This window comes from Triticum urartu, chromosome 3A, assembly GCF_056163025.1.
Source record: "Triticum urartu cultivar PI428250 chromosome 3A, HENAU_Tu73, whole genome shotgun sequence".
NCBI lineage: Eukaryota > Viridiplantae > Streptophyta > Magnoliopsida > Poales > Poaceae > Triticum > Triticum urartu.
Genome location: NC_141875.1, coordinates 39,808,486 through 39,822,445, shown reverse-complemented (window position 1 = coordinate 39,822,445; position 13,960 = coordinate 39,808,486). Strand labels below are relative to the sequence as shown.

General features: G+C 45.3%; 1 protein-coding gene across 1 annotated transcript; it reads right to left on the bottom strand.

Moving 5' to 3' along the window:
* Positions 1 to 4,536: 4,536 nt before the first annotated feature.
* Positions 4,537 to 6,354, bottom strand: LOC125526945 (E3 ubiquitin-protein ligase SINA-like 10). The gene is made up of 2 exons (XM_048691540.2): positions 5,891 to 6,354; positions 4,537 to 5,737 (listed from the first exon to the last, which is right to left on the bottom strand). The coding sequence occupies exons 1-2, from the start codon at positions 6,170 to 6,172 to the stop codon at positions 5,024 to 5,026; spliced, it is 996 nt and encodes a 331-aa protein (XP_048547497.2). The 5' UTR covers positions 6,173 to 6,354; the 3' UTR covers positions 4,537 to 5,023.
* Positions 6,355 to 13,960: the final 7,606 nt, after the last annotated feature.

Sequence of the window (13,960 nt, the reverse complement as noted above, 5' to 3'; positions counted from 1 at the left end):
CGGCAGCCTCACAAGGCCATGCACATGCAAGCTCTGAGTCACTGCTTCCAATCCAATCCAATCCAAAGAAATAATGGCGCATGGATGCTCCTCTACGCTAGGATCTCACGGCTAGACTGCCCGTATAGCAATAAGAGCATCCACAACTACACATAGCAAATTTAAGTGCCCAATGTGTCCGGTCAACCTTCATATTCACCTCCCACAACTATATATTACGGGATGATGTACGTAGGAACTACTATCAATTACCAACTACACTACTCGTCCTCGTCATATGACTGTTAGTTTGGTACCGCCATTTGTTAGTAGCTAGGACAAAATGTCATTTGTTTAGTAGCTAGGACAATGAAGGTATTATTTTCGTATTGCATGTGTAGTGTACTTTACGGTGAGGTCATCACTACTGAAAAGGAGTGACTAAAACATTAAGCCGGGAGCAACCAAAGGCTTCACATCCATAACACTCAAGTGTTGCCAACCAAACGTCGTGTATTGAACGACCTCTGGGTGCAATGAGGGAACCCAAATGAAATGTAGAACATGATATAGTGGTTGCATTTGATCTGCCAGGCTCTACCACGACACATATGCAAGGGCACCAAAATCGATGCAAGGAACCAATCACGCACTAGATGTTTCTACTCTGCCTTATCTGATTGCTCCATCAACACACTTGTTATGTTTCTAGATTGGGTTAAGCTTAATCGAAAATTGCTTAACTTCCTAAAAATTTAAAAACCTTATATGTTTAGCCAAGTTTTGTATTGTGGTTTTTATAACGCTCTGAACCAAACCGGTTTAGCAATGTGAAAATTTCTATAAAAAGAATAGCTCTAGCTCTGATGTTCATGTGCCATTCTACGACATTTATGCCTGACAAGTTGCTCCTTCCAATTAAGTATCTCAAAAAAGATTTTGAACCTATTTTCCATGCACATTATGAGATAGAATTCTCATGGACTTGGAAAAAGGCGAACGACTGATGTTACTCAAGACATGAGAAAACTAGCTAGATGGTCTTGCCATCTTGTGATGTAGCCAATGCAACTAGCAATAGGTTGAAATTTGTGGAAACTAACTACATTTTTTTGTAATAAAGGTGGATTTTATTAACTCAAAATAAAGCATTGACGGTCTTTACATAGTTACAATGCACACACAAAGAATCGCACTGGTAAATAGCAAATTCATACAAGATAGAAGTTATGACTTGGTGGAGAAAAAGGAAAAAAAAACTCTGAATGGTAAATAAATGATCAACAAGCTACAACAATGACTACATCTGCACCAACCATCCCTTAGCATCACAAATACAATGGGACATGTTCTCCAATAATAAGGCCTTCATGAAGGGAATCATGCTCAAACGCCACCGTCCCAGATCCAACCGCCGAAAGACAGATCATGGTTTTTCACCCTGAAGATCAAATCCGAGCAATGCCTTCAACAAGGTATGACAAAAAAATATCTCCATTTCCATATATGACCAATTAGGTTCAAAACTCAAGTTTTCACCCTGGCTAGAGATCGGAACTTGGAAGCACCACCAAATCAAAGTCATCATGTGTTGTTGTCACCACTTTCTACAATCATGTTGTCACCACAGTCTTGACATAAGATGCCACACAACTGAAGACCACGCTCGCACAAGCAAAAAGGCGGGTCGTGACAAGAACCGATTGCCACCAAAGACACCGAACAAAGAAAGTCATTGTCGCACGTTGTGACGCTGACTGAACAAGGAAGGTCACCGACACTGTCAAAATCCCAATTGTAGACGCTTTGGCAACCCATGTCATCGTCTTCTTGGTTTAGGATAGCTACACGATGGCTGTCTTCTTGGACGGTATGCGGTGGTGGGGGAATATCTAGTGCACCCAACCATCTTGTGCTACCTGTGCACCAAGTTAATAAAATTCAATTTACGAATGTCAAAAAATTCTGAATAAAAAGTATGTTGTAATAGCATCAAGAATCTGTCATACTACAAAATTTGAGATCCAAATTTAAAACACAGCATTAGAAACAAAAAAGACAAATTCAGGGATGATATAGAAAATGGGCTGAATTCAAGGCCTAGGTTGCATTAGGTACTATTCACAGCGTGATTTGTCTTTTTTATTTTCCAACTATGTACGTTAAATTTGAATCTCAATTTTTCTACTATTGTAGATATGTGTCATACTTACACCCTCAAAAAATTTCATAATTTTTCAATGAATGAATAGTGAGATACGGAGATCGGTGCACCGGTAGCACCAAATTCACCGTTGCACCAGATATGTTCCCATGCGGTGGTAGCGCTTTGGTAGTGCGGTCGGCAAGGCTTCATGTGACTGCAGCATGGTCATCATAGGTTATGCTCCAATCGCATCTATTGGTAAAGCAATGGCGGTACTGGTCACAACCATGCGGTGGCGGTATGTCCCCGCCTCTGTAACAAGGTCAATGCATGATCCGTAGAAGTTTTGGTGCTTGTAGCGACTATCTCCGGAGGTCACCATGTTAGTTCGAGACAAAGTATTGAGTGGCTGTGCTCCTTGATGGTCCTGGTGATGGAAACATCACTTCATTTCTAAGTTGAAAACTTGTTATCTGGACTTCATTAGCAGGACCTAGACCTAGGCATTCATCGGGCCGGGCATTACAGAGCATGATCTCAAAAACCCAAGCCAACCCGCCTTAAAACAATATAAATGGACTTTTCCTATTAAATAACCTTATTTTAATCGTTTTTGGGCACATAAATCATACATTTTAGATATATGTCCATCAACACCTAATTTTGAATCATTTCGGGCTTATTTCATGCTTTAGGGCTTTTAATTCAGGCCAACTATGGAGCCTGAGCCTGGCCCGGCCCGATCATTTCGGGTTGTCGAGCCAGGCTAACCATGCTGAGGTCTAGTTGGATTGATCAATGATATTAACAGTGTCAAGGTGCATGTTATCTCAGAAATATTGTGCATGTTATCTTGGTAAATATTTGGATTGAAATTCTATGGGCGGTGCTGCTCGTTTTTTAGTCATTCAAGTTGCTACTTTAATTGCCTGACCTGTGGAATCAGTCCCTGTTGTACCATGAGCAAACTACTCGTCGCCTCCTACAGTGCAAGCCCAATACATGATCCACGCTCGCCACTTACCGTATCACATTCACATCGCAGGAGAAGAGGAGGTGACGAAAGGATCACTTAATTTATTTTCTTTATTCCATTTTATATTTTGTGAATTTTTTAAAAAAATTAAAGAATTTTTAGATATTTGCAACAAAAAAAATCATATTAAATTTTTGAACATTTTTACTTCGTGTTTTTTTAAATTTTAAAAATAATTTATAAGTTCATAAATACTTAAAAATCCAAAAATACTTTTTAAATTAGTGAACAGTTTTAATTAATGACGATTTTTTTGTAATTTTAGAACATTTTTCAATCCATATTTTTTTAAAAAAATCCTCTAAAATTTTAGAATTATTTTGAATATTTTGAAATTTAGGCACACCTTTTATGCTCCATGAGCATTTAAAAAAGTCATGCAACTTTATTAAAATTTAGGAAAAATTAAATATTACGAGAATTTTCAAAATTTGTCATAGTTAAATATCAGGCTATTTTATAAAAATCAAACATTAAAAAATTTATTGAGCATTTCTTGATAATTAGGGAACATATTTATAATATGAAAAATATTTGAAATTCTACTTTTTAGATTCTCGTATTTTATGTAAATTTATAACCATTTTTTAGTTTTAGCATCATAGTAGCTGGTTTTTTAGATTCTCGTATTTTTTGTAAATCCATGAACATTTCTTTTTTGCCACGACTTGCAGGAATTTTATTTTGAGCTGAAATTTTACAAGCATACAAAACATTTGTCAAAGTTATTACACAAGAAATTCTGAATTTTTAATTTGTTTACTTTTTTTTGATTTTATTGTTCATCAGGGTGAATTTGGTCTCGGGATCAGAATAGGACTTTCGGGGTGAACTATGGTAATCCTACTTGTAGTATGAGAAGAGAGCGCAACAAGGCACCCGCCACTGTTACATAACTTGTGAAGAACTAAAATTGTGCTTGGCAATGCACCGTTAACCCTCTAGGTGTACGTTTCAATACTCGAGCTCGTTGTGGAGCGTCTCAGCACATGTTCGACGACCACCCGTCGGCTTCCACTACAGTCTCTAAGGCAGAACACCACCTCATCTTCACCACCATGGTCGACCACGGTGCTACATTGGAGTTTCCGGCGGGCTTGTATGTTCTGAACAGACGCAGAGTTTCTGAGCCTCGGGTGAATAGTAAACTAAAAAGAATTTTAAAAAATCTGATTTTTTGGTGACAAATATTGACAAAAGTTTCAAGTGCTTGCAAAAAAAAATCGTCATGGAATAACATTCCTAGAAGGCATGGCAAAAAAAACAAAATCGGTACTCTGAAAATTCTACTTTCAAGAGGACTACTTAAATGGCTGCTTGCTTGAAGCTCTGGCCATGAGCATAATCTGCTGATGGTGTACATATAATGCGTAACAATAATAACTTCACTGAAGCAGCAAGACGCTCAGTACAGCGATGGAGCATGGAGGAGGCATATCACAAGAGTCCACCACGTCCACGGGGCAGAGCTAAAAGCTGCCTCTGCTTGCTTCTGATAGATAGCATCATATCATAGCAGCAGAGGAGGAGGAGGAGGCGACGGAGGAGCTGTCGACTCTCGAGTGGCTGCCCGGGCAAAGCTTTCCCGAACCAGACGGTGGTGCCAGTCGGCATGCGTAGAGCATCTCGCACCAAGACGGCAAGGCAAGGCTGGGCGGGCGGTGCTGTCTGCTGTGTGCAGGAGCAGCGAAGATGCAATTAGCTTCACGCTAAATTTCACTGCAGCTCATCCGGAAGACATTGCACTGATAAATCTTTAATTTACAGCATTTTCCCCCAAACAGTTTAAGCTGGATCTCCAGACCACGGAGCACGAACAGAACTGACAGTAATAGAAGGGATACATCGATCGATCAGCGGGATCAGCGGGAGATCTTGTCGATGCGGATGTTGAGGGGAACCTCCATGGACGCCGCATCCCCGTCCACCGGAACCATGTACGTCCGCGGCACCGCCAGGAACGTCGGTTCGTCCAAGGCGATCACCGCGCCGGGCGTGGCGCTGCTCCTCACCTGGATGTCCACCAGGATCATGTCCGCCCTGCCGCCGTTCGCCGCGTCCGCCGGTTGCGGCAGGTTCACCCACATCTTGCACGAGAACCGCGGCTGCGTGGTCGCGCTCGCCCTCACGCACACCACCGACACGGCGGCCGCGGCGGCGCCGAGCGCGCCCACGGTCAGGAGGAACGCGCGGCCGTCCTCCTCGCCGACGAGCAGCTGCCGCGGCCCAGACACCGGGACCTGGCTGACCCGGCCGTACTGGACGGTGCGCACCGGCACCGAGTGGAGGTCGGCGAGGTGGCCCGCGAGCGCATGCGGCGGGCCGACGAAGCCGCAGCCGGGCTCCGCGCAGGCGCAGGGCGCGTGGGGGCAGGCGCTCCGGTGGTCGGCGGCCTCGTGGTAGGGCACGTACGTCTGGCACCCGGCGTGGGGGCACGCGACCTTGGTCGAGGACACGACGGCGTCCAGCGCGGGGCAGGGGGCGAAGAACCCGCCGCCGTCCTCGCACGCCCTGCACTGTCCGCCGGGCAGCAGGGCCACGCAGCCGCCGCAGGCCAGGTGCCCGCCTTTGTTGCACTGCACACAGATCGGAGTCCGTCGGTAAATAAATCGGCGAAAGAATCGGCCGGAGTGTGCAAGAAACACACACACACACACACACACACACACACAGAGAGAGAGAGAGAGAGAGAGAGAGAGAGAGAGAGAGAGAGAGAGAGAGCAAGGAACCTGGAAGACGGGAGGCTTGAAGGGGAGGGTGCAGAGCGGGCAGTGAAGCACGCTCATGTCGATCTTCACCGCGAGCTCCACTCTCGAGACGTGCCCCGCCTCCGCAGCAACGATTGCTCCTCCGTCGTCTCCTCCTCCGGCCGCATGATACTCGCCGATCTCTTCTTGCTTTACATGGCCGTTGGGTAGCTCCTCCAGCCTGGCCTTCTTGGCGCTCCCGTCGGCCTCCTCCATCGTCGACGGCGAACCCCTGTTCCTTCCCTCGGCGCCGGCGCCCTGCATACCACTTCTTGGGGAAACACCCTCCGCCTGTCTCCGGCGAAACCTTTCACGAGGTGGAAGATGAAGGGAAGGGAGTGAGGACGGAGGAAAAGGGAGCTCGGCCGGCAAAAGAAGAGGATGCACATTATCACAAGCTTATTACTGTTCACTGCCGAGCTCAGGAGTCAGGACAGTGGTTTCCCGAACTGAGTCTGGTTCAGACGGACTGTAAAATCCGAGCCTTTTGCCTGAAATGCGCAAGGCATTGGTGGCCGGCACTAGGCACGTGAAGGGGATGCACTGCGGTCTATTTTCCTTTTTCTTTCGAGCTGAACATGTCGATGCTCTGACGATTCGTGGGACGATTTGATCATTTGCACCGTTTTATTTCTCATCTCTTCAGATACCTTCAGAGAAAATCTCAGTAATAATCCACCATTCTCGTGAAACTTTGGACTGGGATCTGGAACCACTTCGCATTGAGATAAAGCAGCGAAAACGATCAAACACCCAAGTAAAACGAGGCAAATGATCAAATCTGATTCGACCATGCTCCTCCCGCTGGCGGTGCTCAAAAAGTTGGACTCGCTGCGCCGCGCCTTCCTCTAGAACGCTGCCGACCGTGCCACCGGCGTGCAATGCCTCGTGGCCTGGGAGCGGGTCTGCAGAACCAAGGAGGAGGGGGCCCTTGGTGTGCGGGACCTCGCGACGCAAAACCGGTGCTTGTTGATCAAGATGCTGCACTGTCTCCATGCGGCTCCCACGTCCTCACGGTGGGCGATGTGGGTGTGGGCGGAGCACGACGGGTGCTCCCTGCTCTCCGCCACGGGCTACCTGTTGGCCCGGGAGCACGGCAAGTCGCTGTCCAAAATGCTCCCGCTCTACCGCGGTCTGACGACGGTGGTGGTCCGCGACGGACGACGGACGTCCTTCTGGTTCGATCACTGGCTGTCGTGCGGGGCGGTCTCTGCGGCCTTCCCTGCCCCACGCTACGGATACGGAGGTCACTGTGTGGCAGGTGCGCGCCCGCGAGCTTGACCGGGTGCTCGTCCCCAGGCTCACCACCGACGGGGCCGCCGAGCGGCGCGCCCTCCTAGCGTTGATCGCTGGCGTTCGTGCGACCCCTGGCGACGACGAACGCTGCCCAGTGCTGAGCCGGTCCTTCGCCGATTTCATCTGGGGGTGCACTGCACCGTCCCGTGTCCGGTTCTTCGGATGGTTCCTCGTTCAACGGAGGATTCACACAAGAGACGTCCTGCTCCGGAAGACCATTGTGACGGCTGAGGAGGCTGCATGCCCCATCTGTGCGCATGTGCTCGAGACGGCTGATCACCTGGTATTCGATTGTCCCCTCGCCCGGTCGTTCTGGCTGACTGTGGGGGTTGATGTGGTCGGGAAGGGTTACCATGTTGGAGCGCTCCAGGGCCTCGACGTGCCGGGGGGTGGTCGGTGATGCTTCTCACGCCTCCTTCACTCTCCTATGCTGTTGGCAACTATGGAAACATGGAAATGCCGTGGTGTTCCAAGGCGCTCAGCCTTCCTTGGCCCATTTGCTCGGGTGCTGCCGGGAGGACTCGGTCCTTTGGAAAGGCCGTTTGAAAGTGGCCGACCGGCCGTGCGTAGATAGGTGGCTACGCGCGTTCTCGCGTGCAAGTTAGCCTCGGGGTTTTGTGGGGAACGGATCCTCTAACATCATGAAGGGATGTCATGAAGCTACAGTGCAATCCCAGTGCAAAAACGAAGAAGGAATGTCACGAGCACTGTAGCAAAGATAATGTGCGCAATTACTGTTCATAGAAAATAAAATCCAAAATTAATTTTATTGCCCCATAATTTTGTTTGTATGTAATTTTTGTAAATGTATACTGTAGCTTCCCTAACATCCTTTCATGATGTTAGAGGATCTCGTTCCGGTTTTGTGTGGCGCTTGTGCCACCCTCCCTCCCCCTCTCACATATGTAAAACTCTTCCCCCTCCAAGGGTGTGATGCAATAGTAAAAAGAAAAAGATTCAGGTGGAGGGCTTTGCCCTCCCCTGATGACCTTAAAAAAGATCTGATTCGACCGGGCGTGTCGCTTGAGAGCTAACTATAGCATATCCCGCAAAAGACCCCGAACTGTTAAGTAACCGCCGTTTTACAATACGAGATGAAAAAACGTCCATACCAAATATTGATTTTATATTGTGAATGTTGATTTTTTTTCTATAAACTTAGTCAAAGTTAACAAAGTTTAACTTTGACCAAATCTTATATGCAAACTAAAAAGAAACGAAGGGAGTACCGTTTAATGTGATAATTAATTTTTCAATTAGGTCGTTTAGAAAAAAGAAAGGACATATGCCAAAGCTGCATCACCTGCAAAAAGTGGAGGCAAGGAGGCCTTGCCATTGCTCGCACCATTTTGCAATCGGGCTCTCGACCGCTCATTAGTTCGAGGGCAAGAAATAAAGATCAAAAAACATGAAGAGAAGCGGCCTGGCTCATCTTATCACTCTTCTTTTCGCCGGGTGCCTTCTAGTGCTTGGACAGTGTAAGCAGATCATCAATCATCATCATTAGACATAAATGTATGCATAATCTCTTACATCTTGGGTATATACTGGTTAACAATAATATTCATGTAAAAGGTCGTCATGAGGTCGAAACAAGCTACGGAGATCGCCACGCCAACACAATTTCAAATTTTATTTAAATTTTTGAAAAGTTCAGAACTTCTAATTTTGTATAAGTTCTTAAAAAATAGAATTATAAAATGTTTATTTTTTAAAAAAATGTTCAAAATTTCAAAATTTGTTTAAAATTTTAAAAAATGTTTAGAACTTCAAATTTTGTTTAAATTTTTGAAAAATGTTCATAATTTCAAAATTTGTATTTCAAAAAAATAATCATAAATACAAAATTTGCTTATAGCTCTTGAAAAATGAATTCTAGAATGTATTTAAATTTTTTTTCACATTTTTAAAATTTTGTTCGCCGTTCAAAAGAATTATTTGAAATTTGAAATTGTTCAGCATGTCTAGACAAATATAGGCTGCCAAACAAACTCTTAGGTCAGCTTGTCTCAACACATACAGTGCTACCAAACAACAACAAATGTATGTACTCAACATTTATAAAGTTAGCATGTCTCAAAGAGGAACAAAAATGCTATAGTGAAAACTGCTACCAAACACACCTGAAGGCTATTCTTTGGAGATGCCCTTTGTTCCCTGAGCCTTAGTCCCAAATGCTGCCGTATACCATGTTACAGCCCATGAAAGAGCATGCATATACAGGGCTGCTACATACTGCTCTTGGCGTGCTAGAATTGTGCCTCGCGCACAACAAACAGCTCATCTGCCGGCCCAGTAGCTAGGATATTCCTTTAAAAAAACTTTTTAATCCTTTTGTTAACTTTTTTATTCGACCCCTCTTTAGAATCGCTTTGGCAAATGAGATGGGATATAACAAAATTGTTATTCAGTCTGATTGCCTGGAGGCCATTGAAACTATGCATGCTGGAGGATTCTCGTCGACGGCAGCTGCTCCGTTCTATGAGGATATTTGTAACATGCTACTACTTTTAGTAGAGTTGAGTATTCATTCTGTAATAGGGATGCCAATTTTGTTGCTCATAGCCTAGCTAGGGAGGCTCATCACAATCACAATGTTTGAGTTGATGAACCTCCTAGTTTTATCATTTCTTTGCTTGTGGATGATGTAACAACTATTTGAAAGCAATAAAGTGAGCCATGATGGCATTCCCTAAAAAAATGGTCCAGAAAAATATTTTTATTTGAAATACAGTTATATCTATTATATATAACTAGGTTAAAAAAGTGAAATTTTTGTTCTTGTAACTAAAAGTGTTTGCATATTCAAGAAAATGCATGTGTAATTTTAATAAGTGCTCACACATTTTTTGAAAGTTCGTTAATTTAAAAAATATATGTTTGTGTATTGAAAAAGGGTTATTTACATTTCCGCCTCAATATTGCCTCCCTCTCCCGACAGTTTTACCCTTAGTTTCCGGTTCTCCTCAGTTTACTCCTAAAAAGGTAGGTGGTCTTATGCTTTTTCCCTACCATCCCGTTCCTGTCTAGTAGGCATCATTTCCGTGATGGGGGTTAACTTTGGGAACCTTTGGCCCTTCTTATAGATGGGACCACCATCAAGTGAAGAGATGCACCTAATCGTTTAGGCCTTGTTCTTCCTCGGCGCATTAAGCGTCAAATTAAGAAACTGCCAAAGCTCATTGAGATATAGGTCAAACTCTATGTTTGCACAATAACATAGACAATAGTTAAATATAGAACACATTAGCTCTTTTTTTCATAAAGAATGAATATTTAGACAATAGTATCTTAATTCTTTTGTTTTCAGTGATTTCCAAAATAGTTCATCGATGGATACCTTGCAAACTACATACTGGTGACGAGGCAAGGAAAATGAAAGTATTTCACCCAGACTACTGTGATGATCTTGAAGTCTTCCTCAAGATGGCGAAGGATTGGACGGCAATCATCATAAGGGATTATAGTAAAGTTGTGCACACTTTAGATATGGAGGAGGGCACAATATAGGCCTTCCACTTCACCAACGACCTGGATGTTCTTCACTTATCCGTTTATTGTTTATGATGCTGCTGATGTTAAAGATTTTAGATGTCAAATGTGGAGTGCTACAAATGTAGTTGTTTTGGTGCTTGTATATGTCAGTCCTTATTTGTATGGTGTTTGAACATGCACTGCTACTGTGATGTCAATTATGCAATGCTGGACGAACCAATGTGGGATATGTTCGGTCTGTTTGATGACTATGAAATATTATGTGTGACTAAGTTTAATTCAAATTCTACCAAATTTGCTTGTTGCGCAGACTAAATAATGGGAAAAATAAATTATTGTTGTGGACTTGTGGTTATTACATTGCCTAAAGGTATGCAATAAACCCCAACCGCACACACGATTGTGTTATTCACCGTATGTGCAATGGATCCCTAATGTTTTGTTTTTATAAAACGCACTACTCAACTGATGTCCAATTGCACATGGTTTTTCTACATATACTCCCTCTGTTTCTAAATACTTGTCTTTCTAGGCATTTTAACAAGTGACTACATACGAAGCAAAATGAGTGAATCTACACTCTAGAATATGTCTACATATATCCGTATGTAGTAGTCATTTGAAATATTTAGAAAGACAAATATTTAGGAACGGAAGGAGTATGTCCTAACACCTCCATCACCACCATCATCACCCCCTCACCTCCCACCGTCGCTTAAACCGTGTGCGATAATCTAACCTACACTAGTAAAGCATACCTAGCTGGAAAGTCGGCTGCTTTTAGGCTCCCCTGGACAACAAGAAAAGATCTCCTTTCGACAATAAGAAAACGGAAATGTTAACTCCCACACGTGTGGGCGTTCACCACCCCGACCACACGCAAGCATCACCGTTGGCAGGTGTGTGCACGAATCTTGGAACAAACCAGGTGGTTTTTTGTGCCACGTAGGATGAGGCGCGTGTGCGGTGTGCGAGTAGGTTCGCCCGCACGTTGGTTGCCACCCCGCGGTCAGCGGTTGCCATCTGAGTCGCGCAGTGGAACTGCAATGCGCCCGCACGCCACGCTTCGACTGCGGTTGACGTCGCACGCCTCTGCCCCCTCCCCCTCACGCTCCCATTTACTCTTCTGCACCGCAGTTACTGGCAGAACCCACTCGCATTTCCAACTATCGAAGGAGAAGGAGAGGGGAGAAGGCGACGGTGAAGGCGGAAGAATTGACGGTGCTCGGGACCGTCGGTGGTGCTCGCCGGAACGGAGCGGCTCGCCGGAGCGCCTGCGGGTTGAAGGTACTGCTCGATGCACCCCTCGCAATCCCTTCCTGCATTTCCTCCCCTTCCCTCCCTGTTCGATTCCTCGATCGAGATTTGTAGAGATTCAGGCGATTCGTCGATGCGTCGGCGTTCCCGCCGGCGCCGAAGTCGTCTGCTAGACGTTTTTGGTTGCATTGGCCAGTTTCGTCGCGGCCGCGGCGGCGGCATCGTCGGCGTGGTTCTGCTTGTTCGGAGGCACGCACTAGTTTTTGCATATGGATTGAGCAGGTGTCTTCTGGGTAGTTTTTGATGCGCGTTGGTTCGATTTTGTGTTTTGCAGTGAGTTCGTGGGAGAATTTCGAGGGTGAATTTGAAGTCGAAGTAGTTGCCATTGAACCCTAGATCTAGTTAGTTTGGTTTTTGAAAATGCAGAATGAGGCGAACTTGATAGTTACATTAACTATCATGATTGCGCGACCACTTACTCCCTGAACATATTTGATAGTTGCCACAAACGTGTTTCCCCTTGCGGCAACAAATTACTGAAAACGACTGTGTTAGTTGCCACATGTTAGCTTTCGCACATGGCAACTAATTTTGCTGAAGTAATGCGATACTTGCCACACACACGCTCTTCCATGTGGCAACTAATTCTGCTAAACCAATGTGATATTTACCAAACACACGCTCTTATTTCCGTGTGGCAACTAAGATTGCTGAATTCCTGTGTTAGGTGCCACAACCATTCTATTTTCATTGCGGCTAGTGTGTTTTCTGAATGTTATGTGACAGCAACCACGGTGTGACAGTTGCCACAATTGGTAGTCAGTGGGCATTCAAGAGCCAAGTGCCATTGCGGCCAGTGTGTTTTCTGAATGTTATGTGACAGCAACCACGGTGTGACAGTTGCCACAATCGGTAGTCAGTGGGCATTCAGGAGCCAAGTGCACTGGATGGCAACCACTGCGCACTTAAAGTGTGCTTGTTGCCATCTAGGTAGTATATTCATATGGCAAATAGAGTACGAACACACTGCCTGTTGCCATTCTGCATATAAGACAGTGTGGCAAATAGAGTGTGAACAGACTGCCTGCTGCCATTTCTGCATATAAGACAGTGTGGCAAACTGTCTGCACAATGTGGCAACCGAATTTGCATATCAAATGTTTCAGATGCCATACGTATGCGTTGCATGCGGCAAGTGTTTTTGCTGACCCCCTTGCATTTACATTTTCCACCATGACAATTTGGTATGTTCCCATCTCAGCAGAATGGCTCGTGGCGATCGTCAAAACGATGATGATGATTTCATGGATCCACCACAGCGTAATCGGGTAACTAGGCGGAGAAAAGAGGGTGATGAGGTAAATGTTCACACACACCCCCCTTCTTCCTGATGTATGTTAATGGTTGACACCTTTGAGCCCGCAATCGTCTGACACGAACTAAAATTTCATTACATTGCAAAATGCGGCAACAACTGATATCCTGTTTTTGTTTGTAAAAACATGACAACAACTGATCACTTTATGTCTGTTTTTTTGCAGAAGAAGAAACGTATTCGCAACAGAGCCTCCCAAGAACGACTGACTGCGTTGACTGACAAATTCAGCGACGATCAGAAGGGGGCTGCTGCTGAGATGGGTATGCAGTCTATGATGGCTGTCCGGTGCACGAACCTTGTCAACCCTGTATGCGATTGGCTTGGTGAGATCTACGACCCCGCCTCCAGAGAATTCGTGATTCCAGGACGTGGAAGACTATCGCTGAATGAGGAATCCGTGTTCTGCATGTTGGGTGTGCCCCGTGGACATATCAAAGTCCCGTACGAGGTCAACAACGAGATCGAGGAAGCACTGTTCCCCCGTTTGTTTCCTTGGTTGGAATCCATGCCGAACACGACTGCAGTGGCAGATTCGTTGGAGGCCATGACGACGCACGGAGATGTTTTCAAGATGAAGCTACTCATGTACCTCAACTCAGCCGTTTTCGTGCCGACCACTTCTCTTC

Excerpts from the sequence above, each read along its gene's own strand:
- LOC125526945 (XM_048691540.2), bottom strand. The coding sequence starts at position 6,172 with ATGCAGGGCGCCGGCGCCGAGGGAAGGAACAGGGGTTCGCCGTCGACG. Across the intron at positions 5,738-5,890 it reads TCAAGCCTCCCGTCTTCCAG|TGCAACAAAGGCGGGCACCT; the intron begins GTTCCTTGCTCT and ends ATCTGTGTGCAG.